The sequence below is a fragment of the Haliotis cracherodii genome, unplaced genomic scaffold (assembly GCF_022045235.1).
Source record: "Haliotis cracherodii isolate W230 unplaced genomic scaffold, xgHalCrac1.p SCAF_11, whole genome shotgun sequence".
In the NCBI taxonomy this organism is placed as follows: domain Eukaryota; kingdom Metazoa; phylum Mollusca; class Gastropoda; order Lepetellida; family Haliotidae; genus Haliotis; species Haliotis cracherodii.
This window is the reverse complement of record NW_027266266.1, coordinates 38376824-38390738: the sequence shown is the minus strand read 5'-3', so window position 1 is coordinate 38390738 and position 13915 is coordinate 38376824. Positions and strand designations below refer to the sequence as shown.

General features: G+C 38.9%; 1 protein-coding gene across 1 annotated transcript; it reads right to left on the bottom strand.

The window, feature by feature from the left end:
• Positions 1-3162: 3162 nt before the first annotated feature.
• On the bottom strand, positions 3163-11728 carry LOC139455754 (uncharacterized). Its single transcript, XM_071237298.1, has 4 exons — positions 11641-11728; positions 4546-4816; positions 3536-3693; positions 3163-3404 (listed from the first exon to the last, which is right to left on the bottom strand). Exons 1-4 carry the CDS (start codon positions 11696-11698, stop codon positions 3163-3165), a joined length of 729 nt encoding a protein of 242 aa, XP_071093399.1. The 5' UTR covers positions 11699-11728.
• Positions 11729-13915: the final 2187 nt, after the last annotated feature.

The following is a 13915-nucleotide window of genomic DNA, read 5'->3' as shown; positions in this document are numbered from 1 at the left end:
CCCGAAATTACCTCTTTTCGAGTTTTTCAGCATTAATGATGCCACAAGTAGGTTCAGACGACGCCCCCTGTATATCCGGGCCCTGGCCACACCCCCTTCTCTTCTGTGTCGGTCTCCCAACCCTGCCTGTGTTACCTCTGTCGGTCCGACGTGAGTTGTTTCCGTCACGTGACTCGGGTCGAGTCACCTCTGGATTTACAGGTGAAGTGTACGTATCACGTACAGGAACAGACGACAGTTTAACACCTTCATAGAAATAATGTTTGCTTGGGTCTTTCTCTTTGCATTGTTGTATTTCTTGTCTCATCGTTAGGACGTTAGCTATACCATAACCTCTGGACTTAAGAGAACCTCTTAAGTTCGGAGTCTTCATTTTATCGTCCCAATGAACCATTTTTGCAATAACTGGGCGTGGTTTATCGGACGACATGCGTCGCATCCTTTGTGCACTCTCGATAACCCTCAGTGTTAAAAGTTAAATGTCATCAGTTCTGGCAGAGTTCATAACATCCAATGTTTTATTTTTGCAAATAGAATAAGATTCGTTTGCACTCTCAGGGATACCATAGATAATAATGTTGCTCCTTCTGTTACACCTCTCAAGATCCTCAATGCGTGAATCAATAGCATCGAAACCATTATGGATCTCATCAACATTATCATTAACAGTATTAATATCTAACCTCATGATGTTATTTTCTTCTTTGGTCTCCTCGTTGTTTTTCAGGAACTGTGACGTCACCACGTAACAACGGAATGCCGTTCCTCATTGAACTGATCTCGTTTGTTAGTTCATCCTCTGAGTCTTTTATTTGCTAAAAGATTGCTGATTTCTATATCTTTGTTTAATGGCCGAGGTTTTAACTCTATGTCTCCGGACAGGTATATAAGAATACCTGCACATGGATTGCACATACAACTGTCTCGAGAGTAGTCTTTTTTGTCAAATGTAAACAAAGGGGTCTGATTGTACTCACATATATGAAAGTTCATTATGGTCTCAAACAAACTCAGATCAAACACACGTAGCTTGCGTTGTTTCCAATGGTCATACCTGAGGTGTAGATCGACAGTAACAACACTGTACAAAACAAAATCCCTGGCGTTCATTGCGATGTAGATCGATACGACTGCATTTTTTCAGTACGTTCGTGACCCCTTGTCTGCTGAAAACATCCGATCTGGACTCTGCATATATTAATGGAACACCCATAATGGAACACCCATTTTGTCACCTATGGACCTTACTTTCAAATCTTTTTTTTCGACGTTTGTGGGAGTTGTGATAACTACAACAGCTTCCAACGGGAGGTAACTCACAGGGTAGAATAGGTCTACAGCAACCCATGCTTGCGGAAAAGGGCGACTTTGCTTGTCGTAAGAGGCAACTAACGGGATCGGGTGGTCAGGCTCGTTGACTTGGTTGAAGAATGTCATTGACCCGAATTGCGTGGATCGTTGCTCATGATATTAATCACTGAACTGTCTGGTCCAGACACGATTATTTACAGACCGCCGTCATATTGCTGGAATATTGCCGAGTGCGGAGTAAAAACAACAAACAACCCATCCAAACTTCTTGACACTGGAGATTAAATACATTCTTTGATGTTTCAAACATGAGAACTTCATCTGAGTTTGAATTAACTTTACGAAAATGTGTGTTAATACTCCTTCTAATTAACAAAGAAGTATTCAGCTAAAGTTCCTGGTTGTGACTGACTTTTCTTCAGACAATAAACTTCAAAACAAGGGATATTGACACAATCAAACTCGTCTATTTAACCAAGAACTCACAAAATGCCTTTACTAATAATCTGTTTTTTAGATGATAGACACTGATATGGGGGAAGTTAAACTTATCCTTAATTGTTACTGATTCAGCAAATCACATGGTGTTCGTCGGAGAGTGCTTCTGCCTCTGTAAATAGTGTGACTCGGTAACTGACATACGTCGCATGGCTAATCTCTGTTCTTGTCCGGCTCATCTTGTCTTCTCAATTTGTCTGGTTGTCTCTGCTCAGATCTATGCGTTTGCATAGGCTTGTCTCCGGAATGATTGTTCTTCCGCTTTAGGGATCATGAATACGAAAGGTTCTTCCTCGGGGTAATTTCGCCTACCATTTAGAAACAGTTTGTTCACATTTATATTTACTTTCCATCCCCGCCTTCTTGTTTCCTTGAATATGTGAAGTAAATATTTCCGTCCTTGAAAACTTTCTCAAGGAAATATTCCGTGATAAGAAACCGTTTGTCTCTGCTTGTTTATATCTGTAGAAATGACATCAATCACAAGAGAAATAACTCAAGGGTTAAGAGAGGTGATCCATGAGTCAATGTATCATCATTTGCGCTACCCCAACAAAACACGCCTCCTCAACTCAACACCCAAGCTAGGATATAGGTTGAACCTGAAGGTCATACAACGTACCGAGAAATAACTTGCTACCGAAATTCCAGGTAGCAGTAGGAGTCGTACTATTGCAATGCTGCTGCGTCAGAAGTAATGATGCAATCAAATACATTTCTCATTTTCATTTTGTAGCATCAAAGACTTAGGGATCGACCATTTAGTATTCTGGTAGACATGGGTGAGGGTGTCTCGGCCTAGAATGTTTTTGAAAAAAATTCAGTGCTGAAAGTCAGAACCAATTCAAACAATTGTATTTACCTACAACACATTATTCTTCAGAACAGACAGCATGTCCAGTGAAAATATATCGAGCCTTTTCGGGAACAGATTAATATAGCAAAACATCTATGTGTTGCCATATCATAACGTTAAATAGCAATAGCTTCACATCACATGTACGTGATTTTGCATATCAAACCAAAATAGTTATCTATATAGATATCTATCTTTGTGAAATGGTAGGAAACGGTCAATCCTGTTTTTGTATGTTGGTTTAATTGGGATCCTGTTTACATAAAGAAGCAGACAGGTGATGATCGATTTTTCGTAGACACGAAACACATCAGGTGAGAACAAATACGGCAGCAGGTAAAATTTGTCGGTGAAGTAGAACTGGTCTCACCACAATTAACATCTGCTGTGCAAAGGATCATTTTCATAATCAAATTGAAATTAACTTTCAGGTATATATCACTGAAATTTTCCAGTAAATGACAACATGTTTGAAACAACAGTAAGCAGATCTGAATTTAAGCATTGCAGTACAGCATTTTCCATGATTTCCAGTCAGACTCGGAAGTCAGCATGAAAGACGAGGTTGTCCTGTCGAACAATGCACATCTTCCCTGAATTTCCCTGTAGCTGAACATTCCACAGTTTGGGTGCAGAAAACACCACCTCGCGCAGGTTAAGTAGTCTGTGTATGTGTCCTTCATGAGACCGTCGCTCCACTTGCCAGAGACTCTGAGAAATCCTCCTGTGCATGTTTCTCCTGAATCAGCAATAAAAAACAAAAATGCAAACCACGTTATCTTTGTCAATAGTGTTCTATTTACCTTGCAAACTGCTGTCTCGGAAAATACAACTGATGGAACGCCATGTGTAAAACAATTAACACCTTACCTAGACGGATGCGATGAGGACTTCCATTGAAGCCCTTCAAGCCAAATCTTTTGACAGAGACACCTGTCGCGTCGGTTACATCAAAGACTTTGTCACTTCCAATCGTTTTACCTTTTCCATACCAAATACTTCCATTGCCCCAAAATGCCCAGAACCATCTGTAATGAGAGAAGATAATATGATGACTATATTTCAGAAATCATTCGCCATGCATTCTGTCTCCTCTCTGAAACACAATTTGAAACTGGGTGAAACTGTTAGAGAGTTATAGTAATGGGGGTTGTTGTTAACATTTTGTCGCCCACGCGCTTTTAACATCTGATAATCTTGATGGTATTATCCCTTGAATTGTTTTCTGACAAATGTCTGGATGACATTGAAGCTTAATACTGTCTGTGTATGTGATAATTATTGTACTTGACACTTTGTACAGATCTCTAGCATTGAGGCGTAAGTTCAATTGTTTTATGGCCCTCACATATGGTTAAGGTAAAAGTGATCATGTTTTCGAACATGACCGAAATTATAATTAAATTTACAAACAATCAAATCAGTTTTAAAGCAGTGATGCTAACCTATACCCAGCTAAATAAAGTAGGTTCAAATGCCAAAGGGACACACCACCTTCCACAACATCGCATATGATTGGCTGACATTGAAGGTCAATTTATTTAAACCGGAACTGCATATAACTTTCAAAATAAGGCAGCCAAATAGAAATGGTCTGGTGACCAAGAGTGATGATATCATACTGGAACTTCACTTCAGTTCTCAGTGAAGTAGAAAAAGTGACTTTCGATTTTCTCAGACAAACAGTCATCAAATCAGAAATGCAGTTAGTGTCTTTATTATCATAGTGACAAGGCTAGTTTAATGTTTAATGTTTTCTGGGTGATTCCGAAAATGTTGACAAAGGGTCCCCTGCTTGTAAAAACGTTTCCAGTTATTCGACATTTAATATATTTATACAAAATCCAAAATCCATTAAATACATTAATGCAAATACTTACCTGTATTCGTCACAGTGAAGGATGGAACCCGTACCAAATTCCCTATACCCATTTGTTGGCCTGATTACTAGTCTGGATCTACCATTGTACCAGCCACCAATCAAAAACTCAACCAGCTCTGCACCGGCGGAGTCCAGGAGGCTGAGTCCATGGTCTTGGCATGCCTTCACTTCATACACTATACTTGTACATTCTTCAGCGTCAACCCCTAAAGTTATCAAGTCTTTGATCACTTTATTGGCTCCATTTGTGTACACAACCATGGGAACACCTGCAATAGTGATTATGGTTTACAGTCATTATATCAAGCTTTGTCACCTTTTATGGCTGTTTTGCAAACAAAAATAAATCTAAGTCACTTATTATGCCAGGAAGGTGTGAGAAAATGATGTTTCTGCCCATCACCCTTCTGAAATCTTGGGTTTACCATGAGTCCCACACATCCTTTTGTAACAGTAGCAAGCACGAAAACCTGATTTTAAATAGTTTGATACTACATACTCTTGTCACAGTATTGTATTTGCTTCAAAACATTACTGAAACAATTCGCATGGTGCATGTAGACATATATCTTACATGTACAATGCAATTACCAATACTAGGTGCACTTATTTCTGTTGTCAGACAATAAAGACACTATGTACTGTCAGCAATGTTTTTTAATCATGGGCATTTCATGAAGCATCCTTGTTGCGGAGGATGAAGTCTCCTGTTGTGGTTCAAATACAATTCGTCGTCTTGAATACGTCTATCAACGCATGATGAAACATAGATACATACAGTTCGAAACACCCATTCATGTTAAAAACCATTAGCCAAGGCGACCATTAACAATTCCTATCTGGTACCTTTCACGAAACAGCTGTGTCACGTGAAATACGTCGTTAATCACAATATTTATCATTATAAAGAAAGTTTTTTCCTCATCACCGTCAACGAGGATATAGGCATCCAGTGATGGCAAATGGTCATCTACAGATAACGATTCCTGTAAATATATGGTCAGGGTTGTCAGCAGTCAAATAATAAAGATCACCAATAACAAACATATTCATATTGTTTAAATATCGCTGTGTATTTGTGTAGAGGATCATAAGTGTCCATCCCACATGAACATCCTGTTAAACCGCCCCCATGAACACAGAAAATCTTTATATTTCCACTGACACAGTCAAATTTGCAAGCAGAAACATAAGCAAGCAACCCCCCTGAATCATGTTTTGCCCCCACCCGTCCCCCTTTCCTCTTCCGATACTGCTATAGTGTTCTTATCCTTATCAACCCAAGTTTACAGACAATACAATATCGATTCCCCTCAAAATATTAACGAAATCCTCAGTTTCTAAGTAATAGCCATTAATATTCCATTACAGTATTTATTATTTATCCCGACAGAGGCTCCTGGTAGATAGATGTCTGTGTGGTGTTGTTATTAAACTGGAATTTCTCAAGCAATTTGTCCCTCAAGAATTGGCCTTGCTGGGTAAACTCGCCAACCTTCTTTCCCAAACTCCCTGAGTTCCCAGACAACTGATCATCACTCATCCCGTGGGATTTACCTTTCAGTGCTTCACACATCTTTTGTCTCTTGTAAAGCACACGACGATGGGTTTCGCCCTTCCAGGGGAATTTTCACACGCGCACAAGCAATCTCTTCGTCACTTAATACTTTACAACTCTCTCTGGGACTTTCACTGGTTATCAATTTTCAAACCAGCATTTCACAGTTGTCGGCGTTGTTGTATTTCAGTCCATGAGAGATAAGGTTGTTTCGCTGACTACAGGCTTGTTAAAGTTTTCTGTTTTCCAGCTGATTAATTCGATTTAAGAGAGGCTCTGTTGTCATATAATTCAGCTTTGATGGTAGTTGCATTTAAATTGAGTTTTTCAATCTGCCCATAATGCTTATTAAGTCTATTTTCAATGATAATTGAAATATTGACGCTCAATGCATTATTCAATAAGTGTAACAATGTCACTTGAGACAGGGTATCCGCTGCCGCCGACAACTCAGGTTGCAATACATGGCTGTTACACCTATTCGACGGATGGGGAAGACATGCACTCAAGCGTTTTGCGACCCATCAGATCATCGTCATTGTCGGTATCGACAGATCGTGGTGTAACGCTGCCCTTTCACGAATCGTGTTGGACTCTCTGAAGAGTCAATCATCAGGTTTGGCTGAAAGGTCCCAATAGGTCAATTGTTTCCTTAACTTTGACTGACAATGCAAGGCAGTTTCTGGCATGAATAGAAAAGACACATTTGACACTCCAAGACAGTTCATTATTCCATTATGACATAACATTTCAACAGTATAAACTTTAATATCGGACACAAACTGAACCTAAAACTGCTATCGATAGTAAATGTCCTGTACTATTGTCTACTCACCACTATACAACACATTTTGAAGTTCAGTTCATTTGTACAAAAGACAAATACACTTACGAGTGTTGTTTGTGGCGCAACCAAATTAAATAGTTTGTAACAATCCATGGTACATGTCACATATCAATATCCCATGGCACAACTGAACATTTAATCCCTCAGTCCTTTCTCCTGCTTCACAAGGACTGCACCATTAACACACGACAACTGTGATGAACAGCGTTTCTTTCTAAACTTGGACATGTGTGTAGTCGGAGAGCGGATCAAGGGGATATAAAGCAATTCAGGGATTGATTAATCCTGTCTAAAGTGGTAATTAAACCTACAGTTGCGTAAGAAAGATCGACTATATAACTGTATAACATATTAGGTATTATGCACATTAATGAAAAAGCCATAACGTTCTTATTTTCATAAAATGCCGAATATCACTAAACCAACCTTGATCCTTTTAAATAACAACATTTTCATTGTTTCACTCATATAATATGATGAACCAGCTGATATCAGGTAATCTTAGACAAACAAAATATGATCAATAACCTAAACATTCTTGTTTTTTACATGCCTTTTGAAATATATATCACACGTACGTACAATGATACCGTTTTTTCGCCTTTTTTTCACTTCCAGTCTTTCAAACTTTTTCAAAAGCTCTGATTTGTGTTTTAAGCCAACTCTCACCACTGACATAACTTTGTAGTTACATTTACACCAGGAGTCTCGGGAACATTCACAACCACGTTTTTACGTGGAACATTAGCATCAACATTGTTGATTGGCCTTTATTTACGCTCGACTGAATTATGAGATCTTCAGTCGTCCTGACTTGTCTGGACAACTCAGATCCCATGTCAATTTCATATCTTGTTTATTTGGCGGTTTTTTTTGTTCAACAAGCTTATTGTCAAATGACAACTTCAGATCTTCTTTGACCGCCTACACAATCTAGGTTTGTTCATCTGCCTTCGAATTTGTAACTTTGTTGAGATAGTCACAAACGCCCTGTAGCTTTTTAGCTGTATGAGTATCACTGCTTTCTGAATAATGTCTTTCCTTTGAAGGGGTAGACATACCTGCATCAAATATAACTGTAATATATAACTGTGGTCAAACCGCCCTGTGTCATGTGAACCACCTGGACGTAATCATGACTGTCAATAAGAAAGTTCAATTCACCTTCCATTTCCAAAAGAAAATCCATAAAAAAAATATCAGCAAGGACACAGAAAAATATACTTGATGACTGCAAATTATGTTGGCAGTCACATGTTGGGTCAGTTGTACAATTATCGTTTCTCAATTGTCCAGAGCTAAAAAAACAACGACTTGTCAACTCGGGTAATAATGTTGTGATTATTAAGGAGATAAAACTACTGTTTTAAAATTTAATGTAGTCCAACTGTAGAATAGATACCTCTTATTGTAATTTGGAAACGAGCGCTTTAGCGAGTGGTTTAAAATGTAAAAATAAGAGTTATCTGTATTCTACCATGACGGCAACAACGCTTTTTTTTAAAAACGGCGCTCTCTTGCAACGCGGAAGTATACAGGGTACGTTCAGAAAAGTTGCCACAGGTAATTATATATGTAACAAATATTACTAAAATTCAACATTAAAAAAACATAAATTGTGTTGATAGGCATAACGTAGTAGTTGACGGAAGGTCGACAAAATTTATGGAACACAACTTCTTTAATTATTGTAAAGGCGACGTTTCGGTATAGATCCTTATACCGTTGTCACGCAAGACTGAATGAACAACACGGCACAGAATAAATATCATAGGTGGAGGATTAACCTTAGAGCATTATCCGTAACAACAATTGCATACATGCATTCATGTATGCTGTTGTTATATGTCTCACGTGAATATAAGAGACAAAGTTCTTGCAATAATCATTAGAAACTTCTGCCAAAAGCAGCGTCCAGCCCACGACTCTAACTGTATCATGACTATTTGTCTATGAATACCTATCAAATAGTGATGGCACGTGCATGTAGTTCACCTACAGGAACTTCTTCTGCATTTCTAGCTTTAATCACGACATTTATGAAGGCGGACTAGACACTGTGGAACTTTGGATTTCTACGGAAACGTGATTTTAGCCCATCAAGTCTTTGAAATGCCATGCTCCTGTTATCTGGGAGCTCTGGAGTTCCAGCCTTGAATGGAAGCGGCATTTCATAATGTCCTTCTGCTACATGAATGCCTTCTTCCATCTGTTTCATTGAATATCCTATCATCGTGAGAGATGTTGGAAGCATTGCAGTCTTTCTCAAAGTCTACAGAGAACATGCAGATCACATCATTTGGAACAAACTGCTCCTTCACAGATGTTCTGTGAGATAGATGAATTTAGGATGGCGGACGTAGCTTGAGCGGAATTTCACATGACATCACTCTGTGACTGATGCCAATTGAATTGGAGTTCTCAATTTGTGTTTGATGAAGAAGACCGACCACACCCAATCATAGGTCGGTACGTTGTCCATATGGTTAACCTTCCTGAACTGGTGCGATAACCTCACGAGGTATGGGTGCTTGTGGGCAACTATAGCCTATCAATAGACTGATGTCAACATCATATGTTGGCTTCAATACATCACACAGCTGTAGTAAGTGTGACCATAGTGCACTTTGTCAGGGGTCGGAATTTGGTCCTTCTTGTCTAATTTACCCGTGGCAGTGCTCAGAGATGAATCTTTCAGATTTGTGTCGAACACTGTAACATGTGGTCGTTTAGCTGTCGGATGTTGTGACGATGCACAAGTGTTCCGGGGCTTGTTCTCATGTTTCAATTCCAAGGGAACAGAAGTGACAGGATCACACATTATTTCTGCTTCCTCAGCAATGAAAGTCACAAATCTCGAGCATTTGGGAAACTCTGATGTCTGTTCCCTATATTCGGCGACTTTACGTCTCCAACAATTGAGGGGACAATCAGGTAGCTTCTGAATAAGCTTACGATTTCCACTTTCATCATTTAGGATGTCTAATGATCTGACGCTTGTCATTGCTGTTTCACACTGTCAGAGAAAGTCTGCAAACTTACGTAATGCATTACCATCCCTTGCTGGTAGTTTCGGCCATGAATCTAGACGGTCACGAAACGCACCTCCAATTATGAAATGGTTTCCAAAACGTTCATCAAGCAATTTGATCGCCTCACTGAATGCATCCGCTGACAATAAAGGGGAAAATCCCTTGACAACATCTTTGGCTTGTCCGTCAAGATAGCGTTGCAAATAATAGATTGTTTCACCTTCAGGAATATCTCGCCTCCCAATGAGAACATTGAATGCACTTTTCCATTGCGGGTACATTAGAGGGTCCCCAGGGAAAGTTCCTGGCTCTGGTCGAGGTAAACGCCCAATGTTATCTGATTTGCTAAGGCCTTGATTAAATCTTCCTTCTGAGATTCTCTGAGCGGAACGTTTTGCTTGAACGGAAAGTTTTGAGAGTCTTTAACAATGTCACATGTGGAGCTTTAATTTCACTTTGTGTAGGATTTTCAACCTGAACTGAGTCAACATAATCTTGTAAAACATGCTTTGTCCATCCGGACATAAAGCAGGAGAACGAATAGAATCCTCATTCGCTTCACTTTCTAATTTCTTTACAGCTTCTAATTGTGCCATAGCCATAGATAATTTTATTTCTGTCTGACACCTTTCAAGCTCAGCTCTCATTTGATTTTCAACTTCAAGAAATTTCAATTTAGTCTTTAATGCCTACAGTTTTGACACATTCGACATTTTTGATGACAGTCTTTACAGATTGACATGATTTGTTGTCAGCGAATTTCCGTTCACTCAAACCAAATTCAATTTCACAAAGTTAATCACTTACTGATTAAATGAAATCAAAATGTCTGGATTCAATCTCGTCAAATTTTGCAAGCAAATGTTCATCAGCATAATTGAATGCAGTTAGTTTCCCATGTTCACTACACACAATTGCCATACGGTCTTCTAAACAATCACGAATTGAATGCAGTTCAGATATGTCCACACTGTCAGATACTAATTTCATGACAATACTCGCCTGCCGAGGCCAGTGCAGATTTGAAACGTTTCACACATAGTTCAATCTTATAGTCAGTGTATTCTTGTGTAGGCTTAGCCGCACGGCTGCTTAAATCAATACATATCATATGTTGTTAACTGAGAAAGAAATCTACCGAATCCACGCAAAGATTAAACATAATTAATGCAATTAAGAAAATAACTTATGTTCACAGAAATGATTTGAGAGAAGTGGAATTAATACAATGTGGATCCCCCAAAACACAAAGAAAGTGCTTGAATTTTTGCATCGTAAAGAATATAAGTACAGATATGTGAAAACATTTCAGTTTTCAATTCTGTACACCACTGTAGAGCATAATACACTTAAGGAAAAACTTCATTCTTTGATCCAGGGGGCATATGTTGCTAAACGTGGTGACAATAGCATTAGTTTTAACTGTCTTAAAAGGTTCAGGACATTTGTTTTTAAATGAAAGCACATGTCATCTGAAATAACAAATCAAAGTTACCCTTCGTTGGTCAATTGTTGTCTAGGGATTAACAAACAAGACAAGTAAAAAACACCAAATATTGAAAGAACCTTTCTCATCACAGTTACTACACATTTTATCAAAATCTATTTAACATATACACAAGGGCTTAGGATGATAGTAAAATGATTGAAACTAACCTTGCGCAACAGTGAAAATGAGGAGGAACGCATAGAGCGATTTAACGCGTAACATCATGCGCCTTCACCAACGTCTGTTCCAGCCTCCAAGTTGTCTCCAAGTCAAATCAAACATGGAAATACAATGTGTTCATAGGAGATTTCCGTCTTTTGAAATCACCCCCAGAGGAGCTTGGTCACAGAGAAACAAGTACGTGGCACATGCACTTGTCTCAGTATAGTTTGTATGTCCTCAGCACCCAGCGCATAAATATTTTAGGTTTCAGTCTGAACCTGTCAATCAGGACACTTTACTTTCATTTATCCATTGTGACTTCCCTGTTTGCAGCTCAGGAAGATCGAATATGTAACTGGTAGCTTAGACCAATCATTTAGTATACTGGGGATGTGGGAATTTTGTTATTAGAGAAAATATAAGTGTCTAGTCAGACTATAACGTATACGAGTGTTTTCTCGAAACCCAAGGAGACGAGAACAATTGGTATTTGTCAGGACACCCAACGCCGCAATTCGATGCACATTCACTTTTCAGAAAATTTACTTTGTGTAACATATTTGTTTCCAGTATTTTCTCTTGTTGTACTGTGTTAGCAGTTGTCAACTTTCAACTACTTCTCGAAGTTTGCATAAAGGATGAATCTGCCACTTTAAAGAATGTCTATTTGTATGATAGGAATTCGATTTGCTGACAGCCACGAATTGAAATGCAGAGATTCTTGTAAGAAACAAACATCAAATTGTTTAACATTACCATTAATCTTTTCTGATTTGTGTAGCAGCACTCATATGGGACTCATATGAATATTCATGTCACTAAAATATTAAATAGATGTGCGAGACGTGACATCCTGACATCAGGATTCTGCTTCTATTTCGGCTCAGTGATGTCAAACGATGTACTCACAAACAACACAAGAAAAGTAATATTTTGGCAGTAGAAGATACGTCCCTATGGTATTGGGTTCGAATAATACTTCTTTCTTAACATTGAAAAAGAAATTTTAACTCGTGGTTTCAAATACCAATACAATGATATTCATTCAAATTAGGTTTTGATGGGTCGTTCCGTCAGTTTCTAAATGTGACCAGTGAGTGAATGAGGTAATATTTAACGTTGCACTGGCTATATTACTGACTCATGTCGACAAGTTGAGAGACCGAGGATGGTGTATGTCGAAGGGCACAGTACATCCTTTAAGGCTTTGCTTGATGTTTTACCTTATTCGATACACCTTCCACGCAGGACGTACGGACTCTAAAAGCTAATGTCTTGGGATGCAAAAGGTTTATCGAACCAAACTGTCTCTACTCGTTTCATTATCTCTTCAAATCTATAAAAAGATCTCTCTTGTAAAAGGCGATTTCTAAGTTTCCCTCGGGCAAAGACCTTTTGAAGCAGTTCATGTGATAATTTGATGTATTCAGAAATGATCATGATTTATTAAGGGTGATTGTGTTGAGTTAATGCACATACATAGAAAAGGCGTGAATGGGACATGAAACTTAGTTTTTTTATGTATAAGCCGACTTTTGGAAATAATAGTTTTGATATGTCTTTTTTTCCTGTCTGCCGTAAACGTTTATAAATGTGAGTAATAAGAGTAAATCTGTAAAGTGGATCAATAGAGGAAGCAAAGTAACTTTTTTTCAAACAACATAATCTTTCTGTGTTGCCTTTATTTCATGGTTATTTTCAGCAATCACCTGAGGAAGGATGGTGTTAACATTCCAAATTGAGGGGTAAGATTGGAAATTTCAGAGTTGACGTTTTGGGATGAGTTGTTAGTAATGCTGCCACGATTTGTCAAACATCCATGCACTCGATGAGGCATACTGCGTATGGATCTCGCAATGGCGACTTGAGAGCGTCTGACCCACTCATCTTGCAGCGCCTGGCCAAGTTCACCCAATGTGGTAGGCGGCATATGACGTTGACGCACACGTCTCCCTTTCATGTTGCAGACGTCTTGGGCGTAGGTCTGGGATATCTGCTGGCCAAGGCATTCTATAGACGTTGAGCTGCTGGAGGTAAGCATAGACGATTCGTGCACAGTGAGCATGGGTGTTGTCGTTCCGAAAGATAAAACGTAGACCCACACACATTGCAAACGGGACAACAAAGGGTGTCAGTATGTTGTCCCGATAGTACTGTCCAGTGATCCTTGCTTGGAGTGGGGTTCTCTCAGTCATAGTGATATTACCCTACACCATAACCGATCAATCGCCAAATCTGTCATAAGGTATTAGGTTGACATTGGCTTGGTGTTTATTTCGA

Excerpts from the sequence above, each read along its gene's own strand:
- LOC139455754 (XM_071237298.1), bottom strand. The coding sequence starts at position 11,698 with ATGATGTTACGCGTTAAATCGCTCTATGCGTTCCTCCTCATTTTCACT. Across the intron at positions 3,694-4,545 it reads CTTCACTGTGACGAATACAG|ATGGTTCTGGGCATTTTGGG; the intron begins GTAAGTATTTGC and ends CTCTCATTACAG. Across the intron at positions 3,405-3,535 it reads TCCTCATCGCATCCGTCTAG|GAGAAACATGCACAGGAGGA; the intron begins GTAAGGTGTTAA and ends TTGCTGATTCAG.